Source organism: Brienomyrus brachyistius, chromosome 16 (assembly GCF_023856365.1).
Source record: "Brienomyrus brachyistius isolate T26 chromosome 16, BBRACH_0.4, whole genome shotgun sequence".
Lineage (NCBI taxonomy): Eukaryota > Metazoa > Chordata > Actinopteri > Osteoglossiformes > Mormyridae > Brienomyrus > Brienomyrus brachyistius.
The window spans coordinates 7,380,232-7,399,765 of NC_064548.1; the positions used below are offsets into that span (position 1 = coordinate 7,380,232).

Below are 19,534 nucleotides of genomic sequence, written 5' to 3' on the forward strand. Positions count from 1 at the left end.
ACAAAGCGGCGGTTACAACTAAAACCACGAATTTGCGTGCCCCCCCACCACCGAGGTTTGCGGGGGCCTGTTGGTCACAAACAGTAACTACACTGCAGGGGAGTAATTTTCTGAGTGGGGCCCCATAAACAACAAACCCGCTCTTGCGCCCACTGATTGTGACAACGAATGGGGCGGCAGATTCGGATTCTGATTGGCTGACTGGCGGCACATTGGTTCGCCCAGTCCTGAGGTGTGCAAATCCATGCTGGTTTCTAAGAGTAGCGCTAAACGTAATTTCCGGCTAAGGAATCCCCGCCTCCATGGATTATATCCCCGCCCCGTAGTCTGAAGTCCCGCCTCCCGTGGATTCTATCTCCGCCTCTCTTTCTGAGCGTCAGAAAGCGCTGCCTCGGGGTCCCAGCTCTCACTATGGCGGGCTATAAGGCATTCCAGATGGATTTAATTGATCTGTTTTAAGGAGTCAGTCGCACGACCACTTCCAGCCGATCTAATCGAAGAGAAGACAGTCGGGGGGCTGCATCGCGCTACACTTTCCGAGTTGCAGGTGGAAGTACGCTGCTTTTGCTCCAGCATCTCTAAAAGAGGTAAACCTGTTGCTGGCGCCGCTGCCCTGGGCCGTTTCAGCGGGACGTTACTGGAGCTGTGTATACGTCTATAAAAGTACCGAGATGGGCATGAAGATGCGCCTCTATTTCATTTAATAAGAAAACAGTTTACCTTTATAAATGTGCTTTACATAGGCCATATATTTCAGCGATCTGTTTTACAGTGTACACAATATTTAATATATAATATGCATTAAAACTGTAATGCATCGTTAGAAATAAATATCAACAGCATAACTCTGTAGAAAGCAGAAAGGGAGAAAAAAAAGATTAAAGTCCCATGATTAACGAAACACAGAAGTAAACGAGTTATCCCTTTATTGTTTGTGATTTAAAATAAACGATAATCTGGTGAAGTTTGCAGTGTAAACAGGACAAGAAAGCACAGGTGGAATGCAAGCAGAAAATTTATTCGTATTTTTAGCATTAAACGCATCGACGATGATGTCTTAACCTTTTGTAATTCGCATTTTAATGCCGGGAATGCTGCATTTTCTCTGCCTTAGCAGGGTACTTAACACTTCCATTCACTTCGACCTAAAACTGGTTCCTTGATCCGTTAACTGGAGAGTTTACGTACATTTAGTCTACAAGCTTTTTTTGTACTTGCCCCGATACTGGAAGGACTGTAAATATTACCTGTGTGAAGTTTGCGGTCAGTAATCCATACATCCATCCATTATTCTAACTTGCGGGTACTGTTACACTTGTTACTCTGATCATCCCCCAGACGCATTTCCTATGTTAATACCCCTGGTTGTTACATTGATAACGGACACTGTCTGACAGTAGCATCCCCTCCCCCACGTTCCCGGCCCAGCCTTAAACTATGCTGAGCTTCCTCCGGCGGACCCTGGGCCGGCGGTCCGTTCGCAAGCACAGGGAGAAGGCGCGCCTCCGAGAGGCGCAGAGAGCCAGCACACACATTCCGGCGGCCGGAGACGCCAAGTCGGTCATCACCTGCCGCGTCTCCCTGCTGGATGGCACCGATGTCAGCGTGGACCTGCCGGTAAGCCTGTCTGCCTGTCTCTCTCCTACGCTCGGCTCTCTTTATTTGTTGGATCGGCGTAAGTCGGTTGCGGTGGTGGTTGTTTTATTACGCTAGTTAATTGCTTTTTGGGTACTCCCCCTCCTCGGGAAGAATTTTTGGTACAGTGAGATCATACTGTGCATGAATTAACAGTCCAAACGGGATAGAAATAAGTAACTCGAATGCCTCATTAATGAGCCGGGATCTGCTGCTTGTGTGTTATTTTAGCTACAGCATAATGCACTCTAAAGACTCGGTGAAGCAGACTCCAGTTCCTTGTGTAAGGTGCTTCTCCAACCTTACTTCCTGGCTGCTCGCTAGCCTGCTCACACGTGACATGTCTCCTCTCTGACCATCTCCCCAGTCGGTTACCGCCTTTCCCGAAACCATAATGCTTAGCTGGACCTGCCGGCTTGTCCCAGCATTCCTGCTTTCAGGACACCGCCCCTTGCCGCTATGTCTGTTCAGAGGGGCTTTTATGAAGTGTGTCTCCGGTTTTCCTCTGAGGGACAGACTGGTGGCGGGTCCATGGGGTGTGGGGCTGCCCGTCGTCCAACAGCTGTGAAGCTTCTGGATGAGTCACCCTGTACCTGACTTCCTTTGGGTCTTTGGCTGTTTTGTTACAGAGACAGGAAGGTACCTGAGGTATCAGCCTCTGTGGGATTATCATGCCTATGAATTAGTTAAGGGCTATTAGATCTTATTAGGTTCCTGCCTTGTCTTACGTGTGACGGGTAGCATACGAAAACGCATATATTCACGAGATTATGTTCATTCTTTGCATGGTAAGGATTCTGTGAGTAGACGATATGAAGGCTTTGTTATGATTATAATTCTGGTTATTATCTATCGGTTTTGGCTGCTGTTGCTGTATTTTTTGATTTAGTAGGCAGTGGTCCCTTTAACCACATGCTGGATGCAAGATCTTACTTTTGAAGTCTATTCTTGAAGTGGTTCTCACGCCACTTGTCTGCGTGAAGCTGACTAACCCCAAGGACAGCTCTGATATCCTTTGTCCCGTCACCTTCCCTAGTTAAGCCGTCAGACTTCCAGTCCTATAGGGGGCAGTGATTCTGCCTGATCTTTTTAAATAGGTTGTCATAGTCCTTCTTCTGAATGTGACTTTAGCACATTCGATGTGTAAGGGTGTCCTCAGTTCTCACATAATATTTCAGGTGAACTTTGGAAAAATATTGCAGTCACCCAGCGACTTGTAATAATATATGTAAAGAATATGATTGACGATTGAGGACAAGCGGGTATGACTGATATGCTGAGATGTTGCTGCTGGCTCTGACGGGTGGGTTAATCATTGCCCTCGCTGTCTTGTGGGAAACCTTTGCCCTGCCGTTGGATGATTTTAACCAGACGCTGGGGGTGCGTGGATTTTGCTATCAGATGTGGTTAAGGATCTGGTTTCAATCCCCCTCACTGAGTGCCCATCTCAGACGGAAGCCCATGTTCTGCTTCTTCCCAAGTGTAGCGCATGTTATCAGGAACTCCATGAGGTACCCGCATAGGGGAGTCTGCGATGTTGCGGGTGCCGTGGTCCGCTCCCCCTGGGCGTGTGAGGCGCTCCTCTGGAATGCCAGGGGGGCCAGGATCGGTCGGCCCCTCAGCCTCATGTTCCTCCCCCCACTGGCCGGGGATGTAGCCGCCGCTTTCGGAATGCCACAGGTGGGGGTGCTCCCTGCGCTTGGTGTGACCCCCCCCCTCCCCGCCCACCCTCCCCATGGCTTTTGAAGGCCTCTCTGACCGTCCCGCAGCTTTAAAAACACGCATTATAATTGCAGTGCCTTTGGGTTGTAACTGCGCCGGAGCATTTCAGTGGTCAGTGGTTCTGGTGGACTCGGCCCGGGGAGAAGCTCTTCCTCTGCTGGCCGGGTCGCCGGGCCCTCAGAGCCGGTCCACCAGAGCAGAACGGCACAATGGAGGCTGGCCATTTGGGCATCACGTGGTTGAGTGTCTGAGGCCAGCGCTCTGTTGCCGTGGATACCTATCCCCCCTACCCCCCCCCCCACGCTTTGTGTGGGAGCTGCTGGGCTGAGGAGTGCAGGGATTTGCACAAGGCAGCTGAACACCCAGGAGGGGGGGAGAGGAGTTCATTAGGGCAGGGGTGCCTTGGGAGGAATTTAGCTTGGGTTTTCAGAGTTAGGTTTCTGAGCTGCCAGTGAAATGGGGGGGGTGTTTTGTGCTGTGACCATGTTTGTGGTGCAGCAGCGACAGTTTGCTGTTTACTCCATGCAAGACTGTGGGCATGAACAGGCCACACGTGTGGGGAAATTACATAGGAGCCCAGGATTTAATGTCTGGTGGTAACTGGGCTGACATCACAGGCAGGTGATGTGTTTCCTGTGTCTTCCTGTCGGGGGCTCATGCTACAAGGTGCTTCAGGCAGTTGGGGGGCCCCGTGACACCCCGAAAGTCTACAGCTTGCCGCAGTGTGTGCTGTAGGTAGTGAGTAATTCAGTGTAGGGAAGCTGGTTCTTACAAACAGGGATGCTGCTTACACTCACACTCACCTCTGCATGTTCATGCAAATGCTGCCCTTCATGGCATCTCACAGTGGCGGTTTTTGGTCACACCTCTGACCCGCGGGTGCTTGACATGCTGTCTGCCCTCCACAGAAGAAAACCAAAGGAGAGGAGCTGTTTGACCAGATCATGTATCACCTGGACATCGTGGAGAAGGACTACTTTGGGCTGCGCTTCATGGACTCCGCCCAAGTCCCGGTAAGGTTAAGATGGAGAGCTGTGAGTGGCGGAGCTGTGGCGTATGGAGGGGTGTGGCCATGTGTAATGGAGGGGTGTGGCCATGTGTAATGGAGGGGTGTGGCCATGGAGAGGTAGAGCTGTGGTGTATGGAGGGGTGTGACCATGTGTAATTGAGGGGTGTGGCCATGTGTAACAGGGGTGTGGCCGTGGAGAGAGGGAGCTGTGGTCTATGGGGGTGTGGCCATCTGTAATTGAGGGGTGTGGCCGTGGAGAGAGGGAGCTGTGGTCTATGGGGGTGTGGCCATGTGTAATTGAAGGGTGTGGTCGTGGAGAGAGGGAGCTGTGGTCTATGGGGGTGTGGCCATGTGTAATTGAGGGGTGTGGCCGCGGAGAGAGGGAGCTGTGGTCTATGGGGGTGTGGCCATGTGTAATTGAGGGGTGTGGCCGCGGAGAGAGGGAGCTGTGGTCTATGGGGGTGTGTGCTTGTGGGCCTCTGTTTCTAGGTCATAGGTAAAAATCAGAGGCATGCTGGAGGTTTAATGACATGTTGACAGTCAGTCAGTAATTGTTTGGGTTATGTAGAAATTTAAACTCATGTTAGTTTCTGCTTGTTGAGAAAACATTGCAACAGTGTTTAGGAAGCAGGGAGCTGTGTGGGTGTGTCCTGCGTGTGGAATGTGTGGGAGGTGCTGAGGAGCAGAGCACCTCCTCGCTTCCCCTGGCCCTGTCTCGATGTGACACGACCCCCAAATCCCTAATCTGCACTCTGCTTGGATCCCTGCGCACAGCTGTGGCTTTACAGCATCTGCTCCTCCCGAGTGTCATGGAGGCTCTCTGGGCAGCATTGGTGATGGGGGAGGGGGGTTGCTCAGGCATCTCATCACTGCTGGGGAGTATGCTGCTTGACCAGTATCTCCTGTCTCTCTCCTTATTCCTCACTACAGCATTGGCTGGATGTTACGAAGAGCATCAAAAAGCAGGTGAAAAGTAAGTGCTGTTCACGTCACATTTGCACTTTGGCAGGACGGCGACGCCCGGGCCTCAGCCCGGAAACACGGCTTGACTCGCGTGATGATCGTGACTCGCGTGACGATCATGACTCACGTGGGCCCCCTCCTGCAGCTGGGGTCCGTCCTTCAGACTGAGGTTCAGTCAGCGTGTCTCTGCTCATGTTCCTCGTGTTGCACATGCTGGATGAGTGTGTTAAGCTGTCTGTGAGGGTCGTCTGGGTGCTCTGCAGTAATGCCCCCACCCCGCTGTGTGTTGCAGTCGGCCCCCCCTACTGCCTTCACATGAAGGTCAAATTCTACTCCTCCGAGCCAAACAACCTGCATGAGGAGCTGACGAGGTGAGCGTCTGCGGGTTGGAGGTGGGGGGCAGGGAGGCCCTGTTGGACACTTTGATGTTATGCTACCATGGTAATGAGGACAAAGCTCAGTAAATGCTCTTGTTGTAATGCAGTGGCTAGGTAAACATCCTCAACACACAGTGAAGGCGTCCCAGTCTGTGTGTCCCTGCTCATGCTGATAGCTGCTCTCCCCCACTCAACAGGTATCTGTTTGTGCTCCAACTGAAGCAAGACATCCTGAGTGGAAAGTGAGTGTCCCTCTCTACCATCACAGGTCCCACGGCGCCTCCAAGAGGCTGCATTTCTGACCCCGCTGCTCACGCCGTTTCCGATAAATAATAATAAATAGCTGATTGATGTCAAAATAAGGCTGGTGAGGGGATTATGGATGGTTTCATGGCTGTGGTATGATCAGGCTGCTCTGTAGAGCTGCCAGTTTGCTGGCTTACAAACACATGTCCAGGTGAGGCAGTGTCACATGACCCCCGTGTGACTCACAGCAGATGGTGTATCACGGCAGAGCCTTCCGGCCAAACCCATTCACACCTGCCCTTACACTCGGGTTGGGACGGTCACATGTTGGTTATGCGTAAATTGGCAGTAATGCTGCTGAGAAGTTGCATGTTAATCGCAGGTGATGAGCTGATTGAATTCAGATTGTTTAGGTGTTAAATGTGTTCCTATTTTATCAGACAATACAGCTGAAGCAGGTGGAAAGTGCTATTGTGCTGATCCCTTAAGTCAGTACACTGGTTTATGGGGTCATTCATTAACCAATCAGTCCACTGAACACTGAATCACACACGAGGCTGCCGTCTCATAAATGTACACTATTGGAGTTTGATCAGTTTCACTTTCGACTATAATAATTATCCCGGCAGAGTTCACCGTCTCATGCGGAGTTCAGCATGAATAACTTCCTTTGTTGCTTTCTCGTTCTCTTGAAACCAAAAGCTGTAACATGCTTCAGATAATCGAGCCCTGGATCTAACCTCGGTGCATGTAGCTCACAGAGAGCGAGAAGGAGAAGCAGCATAATTTGGCGCTGACCTTTGACCCCTGTGCTTCACACAAACATAAATATCAGTCGGTCCTGTTTGACTTCTCACAGATGCTACACATCTGCTCAGCTTTCTGCGACAGAATGCTTCAGTAGATTATTTCAGCCTTTGAATTTGGTGGATTCTTGTGGGATCCAGTTTCACGGCACTTTTTACACATGAGACTTTGGATGGTTTGTGCTCTTCATAAGCAGCCCCCCAGACCCTTATCACCACCCCTTAGACACCCTTCTTTCTCCCCGACAGGCTGGAGTGTCCCTTTGACACGGCTGTAGCTCTGGCTGCCTTCGCCTTGCAGGGTAAGCGCCTCCATTTCCCATCATGCCATGCCTCCCTCTTTCAAGCCCATTGTAAATAGTTTCCTGCGACGCCGGTCTTTTCACATGGGGGTGGGGTTTGATAATCTCAGAGGCTGGGGAGTTGATGGTCCCAGCCAGCATTCCATGTGGGGGGGGGCGGGAGAGTTTAACCTCGAGGTATCAGTAGTGATCATGAACCTGATACCCAGAATGAGATGTGACCATTTTCATGCCGCTTATGATGCTGTGTAACTTTCGTTTCCATAACATGGTTTGGCCTAAAGGAATGCGGAGGCTGGGAGAGCTGATGAATCCAACTGGAATTCTGTCCGCCAGCCCTCCCCCAATCTGGAGCCACATGCCACCTCATTATACCTCATTATAATCCCCCTCTACTCCCCCAATCTTCACCTAATACTCTCCTCTTGATACTTGACTCAAATCATTCCCCAGCCAGGAGCTCTCACCTGCAGAGGATTCTGAGCAGTGGACACACCCTCTAATTTGACTCTGCCTTCAGTTAGTTGCAACCCCTGCATGTGTCCGTGGGGGCGCCGTGGGGGCGTGAACGCTGTGCCTCCCATACAGGCTGATGCTGTGCGGCTGGTCTGCATTTAAACCCGCAGGTGCTGGGTTTGGTGTTAGGCCTGAACACCTTCACTTCATTAAGCTGCGGGACCTAGTAGTTTTCACCTAACCTCAAACGTGGAGAGATATCCTTCAGCCTGCTGATCATATGCTTGTGAAGAACCTTACATGCACTCTTGTTAGTGATGGTGGGAGATCATCTCAGATTCTCATTAATTTTACTGTGGCCTCTAGGGGGCCACTCAGACACTCAGAGCCTTTCTGTGCTTGGTCTGTGCCTCCCAGGCGAGCTCGGGGACTTCGACCCGACCGAACACACCCTCGATCTGGTGTCCGAGTTCCGTTTCATCCCCCAGCAGACGGAGGAGATGGAGCTGGCTGTGTTGGACGCCTGGAAGGGATGCAGGTGTGTTAGTCGCCTCCTACAGACACCCTGCACACCGCTGTCTCATGTTAAACCAGATTTGTGAGCTTGTGTTGGAGTGTCTTTGGTTAAGCGTGTCCCCCTGGAGTGTTACCCCAGGATCTTGGTAACTGTAGCAGCTAAACGGTGTCTCTCTCCCCCCCCCACCCCACCCTAGAGGCCAGACACCAGCGCAGGCTGAGATCAACTACCTGAACAAGGCCAAGTGGCTGGAGATGTACGGTGTGGACATGCACACAGTCAAGGTCGGCTGTGGTGGGGGATGCACTGCCTGAAGGGGGCGCTCTGCTCTGTGACATTATAGCGGGGCTTATGGAGTGTGGGGGTTCCGTCTGACGCTCTGTACCACCTTCGTCCTTCCCAGGCCCGCGACGGTAATGAGTACAGCCTGGGTCTGACCCCCACCGGGGTGCTAGTGTTCGAGGGCGAGACCAAGATCGGCCTGTTCTTCTGGTGAGGGCTACTTCCTCTCTTCTAGCAGAGAGGATCTGTTCTTTGTCTCTAGTGACGCGAGTTGGGGGGTGCTGCTGGTTTGTCCTTTTAGTCTGACCCCACCCCCCTACCCAGGCCTAAGATCACCCGGCTGGACTTTAAGAAGAGCAAGCTGACACTGGTGGTGGTGGAAGATGATGACCAGGTGATGCGGCCGACCCGGGAGCTCATTCTGTTCTGACCCTAACACAACACCACATGTCCCTACAATGTGGTGAAACCTGTTACTTTTTAGCCATTTTTCAGATCCCCACAAAACAAAAATCAGTGACTACAATCAGTGACTACAATAAGGGCTATTTTGGCCTGATGGAGCCTTTGGGTATCGCCTTCCTGCTGTGCCCAGTGCATTGTGGGTAGCATCAGCACCTAAGATCTGTCACCTCCCGTACAGGGGAAAGAGCAGGAGCATACCTTTGTGTTCCGCATGGACCATCCCAAAGCCTGCAAGCACCTGTGGAAGTGCGCTGTGGAGCACCACGCCTTCTTCCGGCTACGGGGGCCTGTCCAGAAGAGCGCCACCCACTCCAGCTTCATCCGCATGGGCTCCCGCTTCCGCTACAGGTGGGCCAGGGCTGTGTGTGTGGGGTCTGCCTGCTCTCCTGGGTACAGACAGGAGAAGGAGAAGTAGCTTGGTAACCTGATGCACCCTTTATATACAAATGAGGAGGTAGTACTTCCTGTTTACAGTTTGGGGGGGGAATGTTTAGTCACCAGAGGTCAGTTCCATATCCAAATCTCCTGGAGGTCAGAGGTAGAGTAAGGGGAGCCGGCATGACCCAGAGCAGGAAGGGGCACTCCTGGGGGGCGTTTGGTACTAACCGCTCCAGTGCTCTTTCCCCAGCGGAAAGACTGAGTATCAGACCACGAAGGCCAGCAAGATCCGGCGCTCCACCTCATTCGAGAGGAGACCCAGCCGGCGTTACTCTAGGAGGACGCTGCCGCACAAGGGTGAGTGCCCCCTACTGGCCAGTGTGGGTCACAGCTCGCGTGAAGTGCCGCTGTTCTCTTTGCCTGAGTGTGAAGTCATGTGAATGCATTGATCTAATGGGCTTTTAGGACCCTGAACACATCAAAGGACATTAATCCTGAGCCGAGACAATCATGCTAACCACCCTCCCCCCCTTTTTTTTTAACAGCTGTTAACAAGAACCATGAGTAAGTACTAGCCCCCTTAATGCACATGAGGGGTACGGCGGGGTGCTGTGGGACAGGGTCCTGCTTCACTTTCGAGGACGGTGGTGCTCGGCAGCAAACGCATACCTGAATACTCTGACCCTGACCGACACCGCAGAGTGGAGCTCCGAGTCCCAGCGAAAATCCCTGCAGCCCCCGCCGCCATATGATTGGCCTGTTTTTTCCTTTTTTGTTGTTGTTGTAAACCTCTCTCCTTCCACCCCCCCCCCCCCCCCCAAGGAGTCACAATAACGGAGTGGATCAGAGCAGCGATACCAAGGTACTGAGCTTTGGGGACAAGTTTGCCATGAGTGGGATGTTATCCCTGTTTGTACAAACTTGCTGAGGGATGCCTTTGTGTCACTGTCCCTCCAGCCCCGAAGTCCCTGGCCCACCTTGCCCATAGTCACCACCCTGCCTACTGACCCTGGGCCAATGGAAATTGAGTGTCTCTCCAGGAGTCCCGGAGCCAGCCAATTGGAGAAGAGGAGGTGAGCAGCCCTTAGCTTAATACAATAAGAACATTAAAGTAGGTTAATCCGGCACCCTGCTGTTGGTCCGGCCCCGCTCCTCCTCCCCTGAGGAGTGCCTGACAACAGAAGGCTGTTAGTTCTGCACCGTCAGTTCCGGGTGGGTGTGGGGGGTGGCGGGGGTGGACGGTTTAGAGACAGAGCGGTCTGGCCAGGCCGTGCCAGGAGCAGTAGTCGGGCTCTTCCTCCGTCAGACCTCCGCTTCTTATCTCCCATTCCTGTGCCTGCTGGGGTGACGTCACCTGCTGCTGTGTAAACAGACAGATTAGCGACCGCCGCGGGAAGATCGCCGTGCTCCTGCAGTTCGCTTGCGCTCCGCGTATAAACACCTGACTCGCATGACGTGTACACATGCAGTCAGGTAATTTACTGCTGCTGCCACTGTAAATACAAGCAGAGTGTGACTGGCAGGGTGATAATGGAATGAACTCGGCTTTGTGAGAGCTGGAGGTGCCGGCTGGTTTGATTCGGTTGTGTTCCTGTGGTGTGTGTGCGTCCTGCTCAGACGAGCTATCACTTTTAATCAGTCGGCTCGCAACGGTTCCGTCACTGACTGCTGAATCTCGGTACCACGTCACTTAATCTTCATCTGTACCTGCCAACCAATCAAATCATTCAAACCTATTCTACTCTCTCCCCTATACATTTTAAGGGCCCAGACATAATCACTGGTCATGTGACCAGCCCTGAGGTGTTGTGTGGGTATCTCTACCTGCAGGCTTCCCCGACACCCATCCATGCTGGTAGATCGATTTCTAATAGTTTTAAAACTGCACATTATTTGTTCCAGCCTGAAGTGCTGAGTGCAAGCTGCCGTTTCTCAAGGTGAGGTATGTACCCATTGGTGAGGCATGTGCCCGCCCTCTGTAGAGCGCTTCGACCAATCAGATTCTGGGGTTTTTGATTTAGGGGCTGTCACTGCTGGTTCTCCCTTCTTAATTCGTTTTTTTTTTCTTTCTATATGGTGTCTCTCTGCAATAATCCAATCAGTGGCAGGTGTGGTGCAACTCCTACTCTGGGATACTGTGCTGGGCCTCACCACATTCCCTCCATGGTGGTTTGATTGTGACCCTCAGTCCTTCTTGACCTCCTGCTCTGGATCAATATCCTGTCACGTTCAACCCTTAAATCGTCCAGTCCGGTGTGTCTCACTGACATCCTGGCCTTACAACAGAGAAAGCTCTCCTTGGCCACAGCTAGACAGAGGCCCATTCGTAGAGGTGCTGTCCAATCACAGTCCAGCGGTGTAAATCTCCGCTGACATTATTAATGAAGGGCTGTTTTAGTGTTGCTCTTGGTCTCCTGCTCAAAATACACCAAACGGATCTGTATCACCTTAAAGTCTATGCAGGGCTTTGTGTTCTGTATTCAGAATGAAGCCACATTAATTCGCAGACTTACCTTATCCTGATAAATACATTCTGATAAATTCTTTATTTTGCCCTTCGCACAAGTATGAGTACAGGGACATCGGAATGTTTCTCATCACCTGGAGCTGGGGAGTATGGACCTTGTTCAAGGGCCCATGGACACACGATTGTTCTGCCGAGGCGATCTTCTGATCACAAACAGAGACATAACCCACTGAGTCTGCTAGCTGAGCTGCCCTCAGTAACCATGTGGGAAGGCAAGCGCTTTAAGCTCCGCCTCTCGGCCGGAGTAAGGAAGGTATTCGCAAGTCAATTCATCTCGTCAATCAAAATGAAAAGAATGCTTGATAATACCATGCTAAATAATCCCTTAGCATCCGATAATAGTCAGCATCAGCGCACTGGTTACCGCGGTGTTACCGCTGCGCCCAGCGTGTTAGACCATTAGCGATTGTTGTTGCCGTGGAGGGACCCCAGAACCCCCTCAAAGCTGATCTGCTGGATCCCTGCTAAATACCCCCCCTCCCCACTAACCTTCAGGATCCTCTATGCCCTGCATGCCATACGCTGCTTGAATACCCTGTTAGAGCCCTGCTGCCCTTCTGTGATCTGTCTGTATGGCCTGTGTTTAGAGGCTGCTATTGGTCTGTGCCATTGGTTTCATATTTGCCTTCTAGAACTCTCTCTCTCTCGCTCTCTTTCTCTCTCTCTCTGTCCTCTGTCTGCCTTATCAGCTCCAGCTCCTCTATCTGCCTACATTCCGCCTGTCATGTGTTTAATCTTGCGTCTCCCACCTCCCACCCCCCCAGCTGACCTTGCCACAAGGGCCCGGGCTGCTCCCCACGACTCCTAAAGTGCACGGATGGTTTTTTTTTTTTTTTTTTTTTTTAAGAAAAAATAAATAAATAAAATCACGCCAGAATCCCCAGGGAGACAAAGGCGCCTCTGTGCTGGTCAGGTGAAACTGCATGCTCCTCCCCGCCTCTGACCCCCCCCCCCCCCCAGAATGAAACTGTTGCATGAGGGGGAGGGACAGTCGCTCCCCGCTGAAAGGATCACTGGAATGTGCAGGTGTCGCACGCCATCGAGGACACACCCCAAGAAGGAAGGCCTAATATGAGAGGACATTACCGTCCCAGCGGCGCCCCCCTCAGGGGTCATCAGGAACTCTTACTGCCCCCCCCCCCCCAATTCATGCTGTCCCCTTCACATTTTTATTCCTTTATATGTAAATTTGTCTTTTGTACCCCACGATCCGGGCATATGACATAATAAAGGTTGTAGTAAATTCCATGTTCGGTTCAGATTTATGCTGCCGATCTGTCAGGACTGTGGATTTTTCACTCAGTCATTATGGCCATAATCTGAACTCTCGCCTGATCAGCGGTATCGCTCCCCTGTAACTGCGTACCTTCTGCGCTCCCCTGTAACTGCGTACCTTCTGCGCTCCCCTGTAACTGCGTACCTTCTGCGCTCCCCTGTAACTGCGTACCTTCTGCTCTTTTCCCTACGTCCTCAAAAAGTACCTGTAAAAATGTCCAGCGTGTAGATAGGCCTGTTTGTGTGGTCCAAGCCCGCAGATACCTGTTCCCTGCTGTGGGGATGCTGCCTGCGAGGGCTGCCGTCTGTGCGATTGGCCTCAATGAGGTTCATTGTAGCCTGCGGTTGACGTGACTGGTGGCTCGCTGGTTCTGCAGGTGAATCGTGGGATATCTCCCCCGGACACTTGGGAGATCCCCCTCGGGGGGGTGTTCCAGCCATGCCGGGCTGAGCCGGGATTCGCTACGGTGCCTATTAAAGGCCTTTTTCCATATGCAACTCATCTAGGTTGCATATGGAACATCTCTCATCTCTTCCTAAAAAAAAAACAGAAAGGATTTTAAGAGTTAAATATCCCTGCCTAGAGCACTCGGCACCTGACAGTGAGTCTTAACCGTAACCACAATCACCGCTGTAACCGTAACTGCTACCGTAACCCTTTTATCAGGTCAGCTCTGCCTGTCTGTTTCGGGGTGGGGGGAGTTTAAGACGGCACGAGAGTCCATGCGAGGCATTTGTTCTGCTTGGTGCTGTTGTGGTTTGGATCTGGTGGAACCTGCCGGAACACTGGAGACCATCAGAATGTCGCCTTCCCCGTGGTCTCGGTTCCGTGGCCCGTTTTGTTCTGGGCCAGCTTAGTGATCACTGTCTGGAGCCTCTGCTGGACGGGCCACCGTTTGCTTGGCTGCGGGTGAGTAACTAGAACTCTTTTAATCAAATGAGGATTTTCCGGCTCTTTCCGTGCGGCGCTTTGTTTTTCGCCTCCCTTTCTGAGTCCCTTTGTCCTCTCGCCCCTACAGTCGGCCTCCTGCCATCGTGGATTTGCAGGAGGCGTCCGGTGACGAGGTTGTACGGCTGGCGGTTCCCATGGCAACAGTGGGCCTGGCAGAGGACGCGGCCCTCACCGCGTCAGCCCCTAGTAACACAGCGGACAGGAACTTCTCTCTGAACGGTGAGGAGCACAGGGTTGTGGGGCTGCAGCTCAGCCAGGTTCAGCAAAGGGGGACTTGGCATAATGACAGTTACCGCAGAGCCATATGGGGCCCCTTAGCTTCCAGAATGTTCCAACTTACCGGGAAGTCCGTGTTTGGCTGTGAATGAAGTGTCTGTCTTCTCTGGTACTTTTAGATGCCGCAGTGAGACTGAAGCAGCTGGAGATTGACAGTGGTCTCATCCAGGCTCCGTGCAGAGCTGACATTAACGTCAACATGAACAACCAGGTCGGTGGTGCACTGGGGAGGGGGGGTCCTAGGGTGGGGGGGGGGTCATGAATATGGTGCCAGGACCACGGGGTCTCATAGCAGGAGAGTTTGTGGCTACATAGGTCAAGCATCAAATGCCGGGTTGCTCAGCTGGCTCCAGGACCTGCCACTTACTGAGGTGTCTGAGATTATGCCTGAGGAAAAATGGGTTACCGCAGCTTCAGGATAGACACCTCCTTTAAGTCATCTGTAGGCCCCTGAGGGCCATTCAGTCTTGGGGACTTGAGGTTTTCTGCTCCTCAGGGGGATGTGGAGAAGCTGACTGAGAAGTGCCTCAGCGGGGTAGCTCCACTGCGCCCCCCAGAGGAGCTGAAGAGCAACATCCTCAAAGCCGAAGCAGAAGCCGCCCTCAAGGTAGCGGGGGGCCAGGCAGCAGAGAGTGACATTGCTGTGAGTGTCCTTCCAGGGTGATGAACAATGCTGCTCCCTGTTAAATTGGCAAACCTCGAACATAGTCCTCCCCCCCCCCCCCCCAGGGCTTAAGGGACGAGCACACACCCCCGGGAGAGAAGAACTGTAACCTGCAGGAGAAGGCAGCCAGGTAGGTCCCCCTGGTGGCTGTGTGCTCACCAGCCTCCCGCCGCATAGCTCCTTACCGCCGCAAATAGCCTTGGGCTGTGATGTCACCCGCGACCTGCCTGCCCCAGCTTGGCACTGACTTTGAGGATTGTTAACAATGGGATAATGAGCTTTTCAACATACACTAGCTGTTGCTTTCTGCAGAAAGCCAACCTGAACCAGGTCCAGACTCCAGGTCATTCAGATGGTCTTTAATTAGTGTTTTGACCTGACACTTTTGGGGGGGGGGGGGGGGGTGGGACAGCTCATTTCCTAATAAAGGCTGTAATCCCACCACCGAGTACTGAAAGAACAGCCGCCCCCGTGTTCCGGATGTGATGAGGCCCCCTGTACTCTGAGGCAATGGATACGCTGTTCCATCCGCTTCTCTCAGCACCAAGGGGCCTGATGGGGGGCCCCTCCCCGTCCGCCAGCAGGCGGCCTGAGCACCAGGGGTGCTGGGAGCTGCTGAAGGTACAGGCCGCCCTGCCCTGTGCCCAGCCAAGGTGAGCCTCTGGGGGCAGTCCACGCTGATCTCAGATCATCTTATCCTGTGGATATTGCAGGAACTAGAGATGAGGTGGAGGTCCTGGCTGCAGACCCTTGTACAGGGAATAAGACCTTTTTTTTTCATTGGGGTTGTTTTTGTGTAGCCAATGAGGCACCGGAACTTATCACCCCCCCCCCCCACACACACACACACGCACACACAATAAACACTGGAAATTTCCTCTTGATTGTGTGGTGCCCTCTGGTGGTCATACTGGGACATCGGTTACACCATGGTATCAGTTTCATTCTACTGATGTTTACATAAAGGATTGTAGAGAGAGGTCAGTTTATCAATCTGAGTAAAAATAAAACTGTGTTAGAGATTAGCACTTTATTTTAACATGCAGACTGACGTGGCCATGCCATTAACTCCATGGCTACACGCCCCACTGCTGATTGAAACCTATTCAGTATAAGCAGGGCAGTGAAAGTCTATCATTTTTAATGACAGTTTATCATGGGCAACATATCTCTGCTGTTTACTCAGTTTGTGCTGCATGAAAATCAGCAAGAGTAACTGAATCATTAGACAGGGTCTCCATGAAGCTGTCAAAGTTGCACATCTTCGTTTGAGCCAGCAGGCGGCGTCTTCCATCTTTCATCTGTTGTTCTGCCCATTCAGCTGCGTCAGTGTCTTCTTGCTCTCTCAAAGAACAGCACAACTGTACAGATGTATTTGCAACTAAAAACACAGCTCATTGTTAAACTGAATGGTTTGTACAACGAGAAAAGGGTCCCAGTGTATAATCATGTCAAGTCTAAATGGTGTTACATGGTGTCTATATATATATATGTCAAGGTGGGGCGCTGAACCTGTGATCAGACAGTTGCCGATTCACATCTCAGGGTCAGCAGAGTGAGATCACTGTTGGGCCTTTGAGCAAGATACTTAACCCCCAATTACCCCAGGGACTGTAAGACCCTTTCTGAAACGTATGTCACTAGATAAAAAAAAAAATCTGCTAGATAGATGATTAGATGGATGGATAGATATTGTATGTTTGGCTCAGAATAGGTTGAACAACAGTGTTGGTGTTGGGTTGATGTCATCGACATTGGGCAGAGTGTCGGTTAATAAAGCAGCACTATTAAGTCAGCGAGATTAGTATCTTTTTGGGTCCTTGCTCTCGGCCACATTGCTGCCAGACTTGGTGATATCAGATGCATGCTAGTCGGCACCCTCTGTTTAAGATTATGTGCCTGTTTGGCCTCAGAACATCACAATGCATTTCCAGATGGTTGGCTGCACCAGCTCATGCTTGCAAGCATCACGACTTCAAAGCATCTTCATTCAAAGTCAAGGTGAATGGGCCCTAATTGCCCCATAAACACCCTTGACGCTGCCCCCTCCCCACTTCAAAGGCCCGAAACTGGCTCCAGACCCAGGAACATGGATGCTGGGAGTGTTGGGAGCTTTCCCCAACCTTCCTGCAGGACCAGGGCTGGAAGTTGTGATCAGGCCAGTCCCCCTGCCGGCTGGTCCTCCGGTGCTTTTTGGGGAGAGAAGGATCTCATGAAGATCCCTGGCACTCACGGTATCTTCTGTAGGTCCTCTCATGTGGATGAGGGATGTGGCAATTTCACACCCAACTCTCCTTGGAATTTTAGCAGACCCGTGACAATTGGCTTCCTGCAGACTTGGCAGGGAGGTGTGTATGTGTACGTGTGTGACGGTGTGTACTTGTGTAAGGAGATTTGCCTGAATGGAAACGGTAAGAACAGCATCATCACAGCACAGGAAACTGCTTTGGTTTAACGGCAATGTCGTTGATGGGCCTTTTTATTCCTTGCTGTCTCTGTTAGCTGTGGCTCTGCTGTGGACAGGGCTTACATCCTGTCCTAATGCCACCCCCCCCCATTCAGTGTGTGAGCCGGCCCTTCCTAATTTTAACCATCCGGTTGCTGTGTGCGAGACGATATAAAAATTGTATCTGGCCCAAGCTTGAGCGCCGCTTCTGAACCCTGTGTGTGATTAAGGGACCTGAACTGCCCCGCTGTCCGTGGCGAGGAGGTGCGAGCTGACGACGCGGCCTCCCATCTGCCTGCCATCCCCGTGAACGAGGCCCCGACCGTCATGGCAAAGACGTCGCCGGCGGGTGCGTCAGTGAGCGTGACACAGCGCTGTGCGGCGGCGTCTCCGCCATCTGCGCGGCTCCTCGAGACGCAGGTGACCTCGGCGGAGCCAGAGCAGCCGATGACCCTCCTGTGCGATAATCTGATCGACTTCTCAGAGCCCCCCCCGGTGGTGAGTTTGTGCCGGTGCTGGTCGCACATGCTCAAGGCGTCTGGGTTTACGCCCCAGATTCTCACCGGCTCCCCCTCTATGATCCGCACAGCCCAAAGCCGTCGTCATGCCGCGCTGGATCGTGCCCACGGCTGCAGTGTGTTCTGCTCAGCAGATCCCTCCTCGTCCCCCCACCCTTGCCCTGACGACCTCTGACCCCCCCGCCCCATTTGGGCAGACGGGTGTTTTTACTAATGGACTTCTGGATGGCTACGATGTGGCAAACGTTGCTCCTCTCCGTCCCGATGACAGCTCTCTTCATGCTCAACCGCAAATGTCTCACACGGCACATTTTGTGATCAGGTACTCGTCTCCTCAGTAAGATGTGGGCAACCTCAGTGTTGCTGGACTCTGAATATCGGTATTTGTCCAAGGAGAACCGACGAGTTACTATTGCTAACTAGCAGCTTGTGTGTCCACTAGCACGGTGAGGAAGGAGGAGTGCCCCAAACCCACGCACCTGCTGACCACCGAGCTCTGAGGGCCTCTGGGACGCCTGCTTCTCCATCGTGGATCATCGTACACCTCCCTGTCCACCTGGCTAGCTGCCCTTCCTTTCAGCTACATTCCATTTGGAAGATCTTAGAAGGTTTTTAATTCTTATTTTTATGACCACTGTGGACTATGGCATTTCCATAAGCCTCCTGATATACTGCTTTTAGGGTTATTGATGGCAGTAATGTGGGGAATTTGGAAAATAGGCATGGAAATACTAAACCTTTCATTAGAGAATGAGATAAGACCTCCTGCTCCAGGACCAGACCGCATTCCAGTTGCATTCCTTTCGTTCTCACAGAGGTCTTGGGAACGTGCCACCTAAGACCTGCTGTCACGGACCAGGTGACCCAGAGCTGACCCTGACACAGCCTGGAGACCTTGACCTTGACCTGAGTCCTAGGGGACGGCTGCAGCTGTACCCCAAATCACTGCCCCGCGCCGCGCTGTAGGCACCTCTGTAGGGTCTGTCCTGCTTGAATTGTACTCTGTCGTAATTCCGGCATTAATGAGAAACAGACACTAGAGTTGTTTCTGAATAATTGTGCGACTGTGTTGATACTCAGACTGCAGTTAGACCGTCATGCAAGGGGGTGGTGATGCAAGTACGTCTAAAGCAAATGGAATTGTTTCCTTTGTATATTATGCAATCTTATTTGCCTTAGTATCATATAACCATGGAAACTGAAACACGTAGCTCTGTGCTAGATAGCTGCACTGTGACGGGTAACTGTTTAGCCCAAAGGCCACATGCCAGTCACAGGGCAGCGAGTCTCGGCTAACTGAGATTCATTGTGTCGTTCGGAATTCATAACCTGGAAAAGCACACACAGCCTATCACTGAGGAGGCGGAGTTTGGGAATGTTTGGCACCGCCCTTTGAACCATAAAGCACGGATTACCGTTATGGAATGTGCTACTCAATAATGCTTCTAGAACCTTCACTTTGTAAGTGCAATTCGCTGTAGCTCACTCAGTGTATTTATTGTGTTTTATTTTGTCACCCCTTTGTACATTTTAAGCATCATCTAGATGTAAAGAAGCTCACAGAGCTGGTTTATATTTTAGTTTTATACAATGTAGCGTTTCTAAGTAAAACGTTCAGACTCATACATCCTGTTGACTCGTTTGATCTGTGACTCAGTGACTGGTGACACTCGTGGATCTGTGATTTTGTTCCGTTTCGCATGACAACTGCCCTCAGT

The 19,534-nt window shown here is 51.8% G+C and overlaps 1 protein-coding gene across 1 annotated transcript; it reads left to right on the plus strand.

The window, feature by feature from the left end:
- The first annotated feature begins 354 nt into the window (after nucleotides 1–354).
- Nucleotides 355–19,441, plus strand: epb41l5 (erythrocyte membrane protein band 4.1 like 5). The gene is made up of 23 exons (XM_048978391.1): nucleotides 355–587; nucleotides 1,429–1,617; nucleotides 4,266–4,370; nucleotides 5,297–5,339; nucleotides 5,622–5,700; nucleotides 5,904–5,948; nucleotides 7,008–7,060; nucleotides 7,934–8,054; nucleotides 8,230–8,317; nucleotides 8,437–8,525; nucleotides 8,640–8,709; nucleotides 8,959–9,128; nucleotides 9,409–9,515; nucleotides 9,704–9,722; nucleotides 9,981–10,020; nucleotides 10,116–10,231; nucleotides 13,980–14,131; nucleotides 14,308–14,399; nucleotides 14,685–14,831; nucleotides 14,918–14,982; nucleotides 17,529–17,796; nucleotides 17,888–18,138; nucleotides 18,259–19,441. The coding sequence occupies exons 2-23, from the start codon at nucleotides 1,438–1,440 to the stop codon at nucleotides 18,314–18,316; spliced, it is 2,358 nt and encodes a 785-aa protein (XP_048834348.1). The 5' UTR covers nucleotides 355–587; nucleotides 1,429–1,437; the 3' UTR covers nucleotides 18,317–19,441.
- The last annotated feature ends 93 nt before the right edge of the window (nucleotides 19,442–19,534 follow it).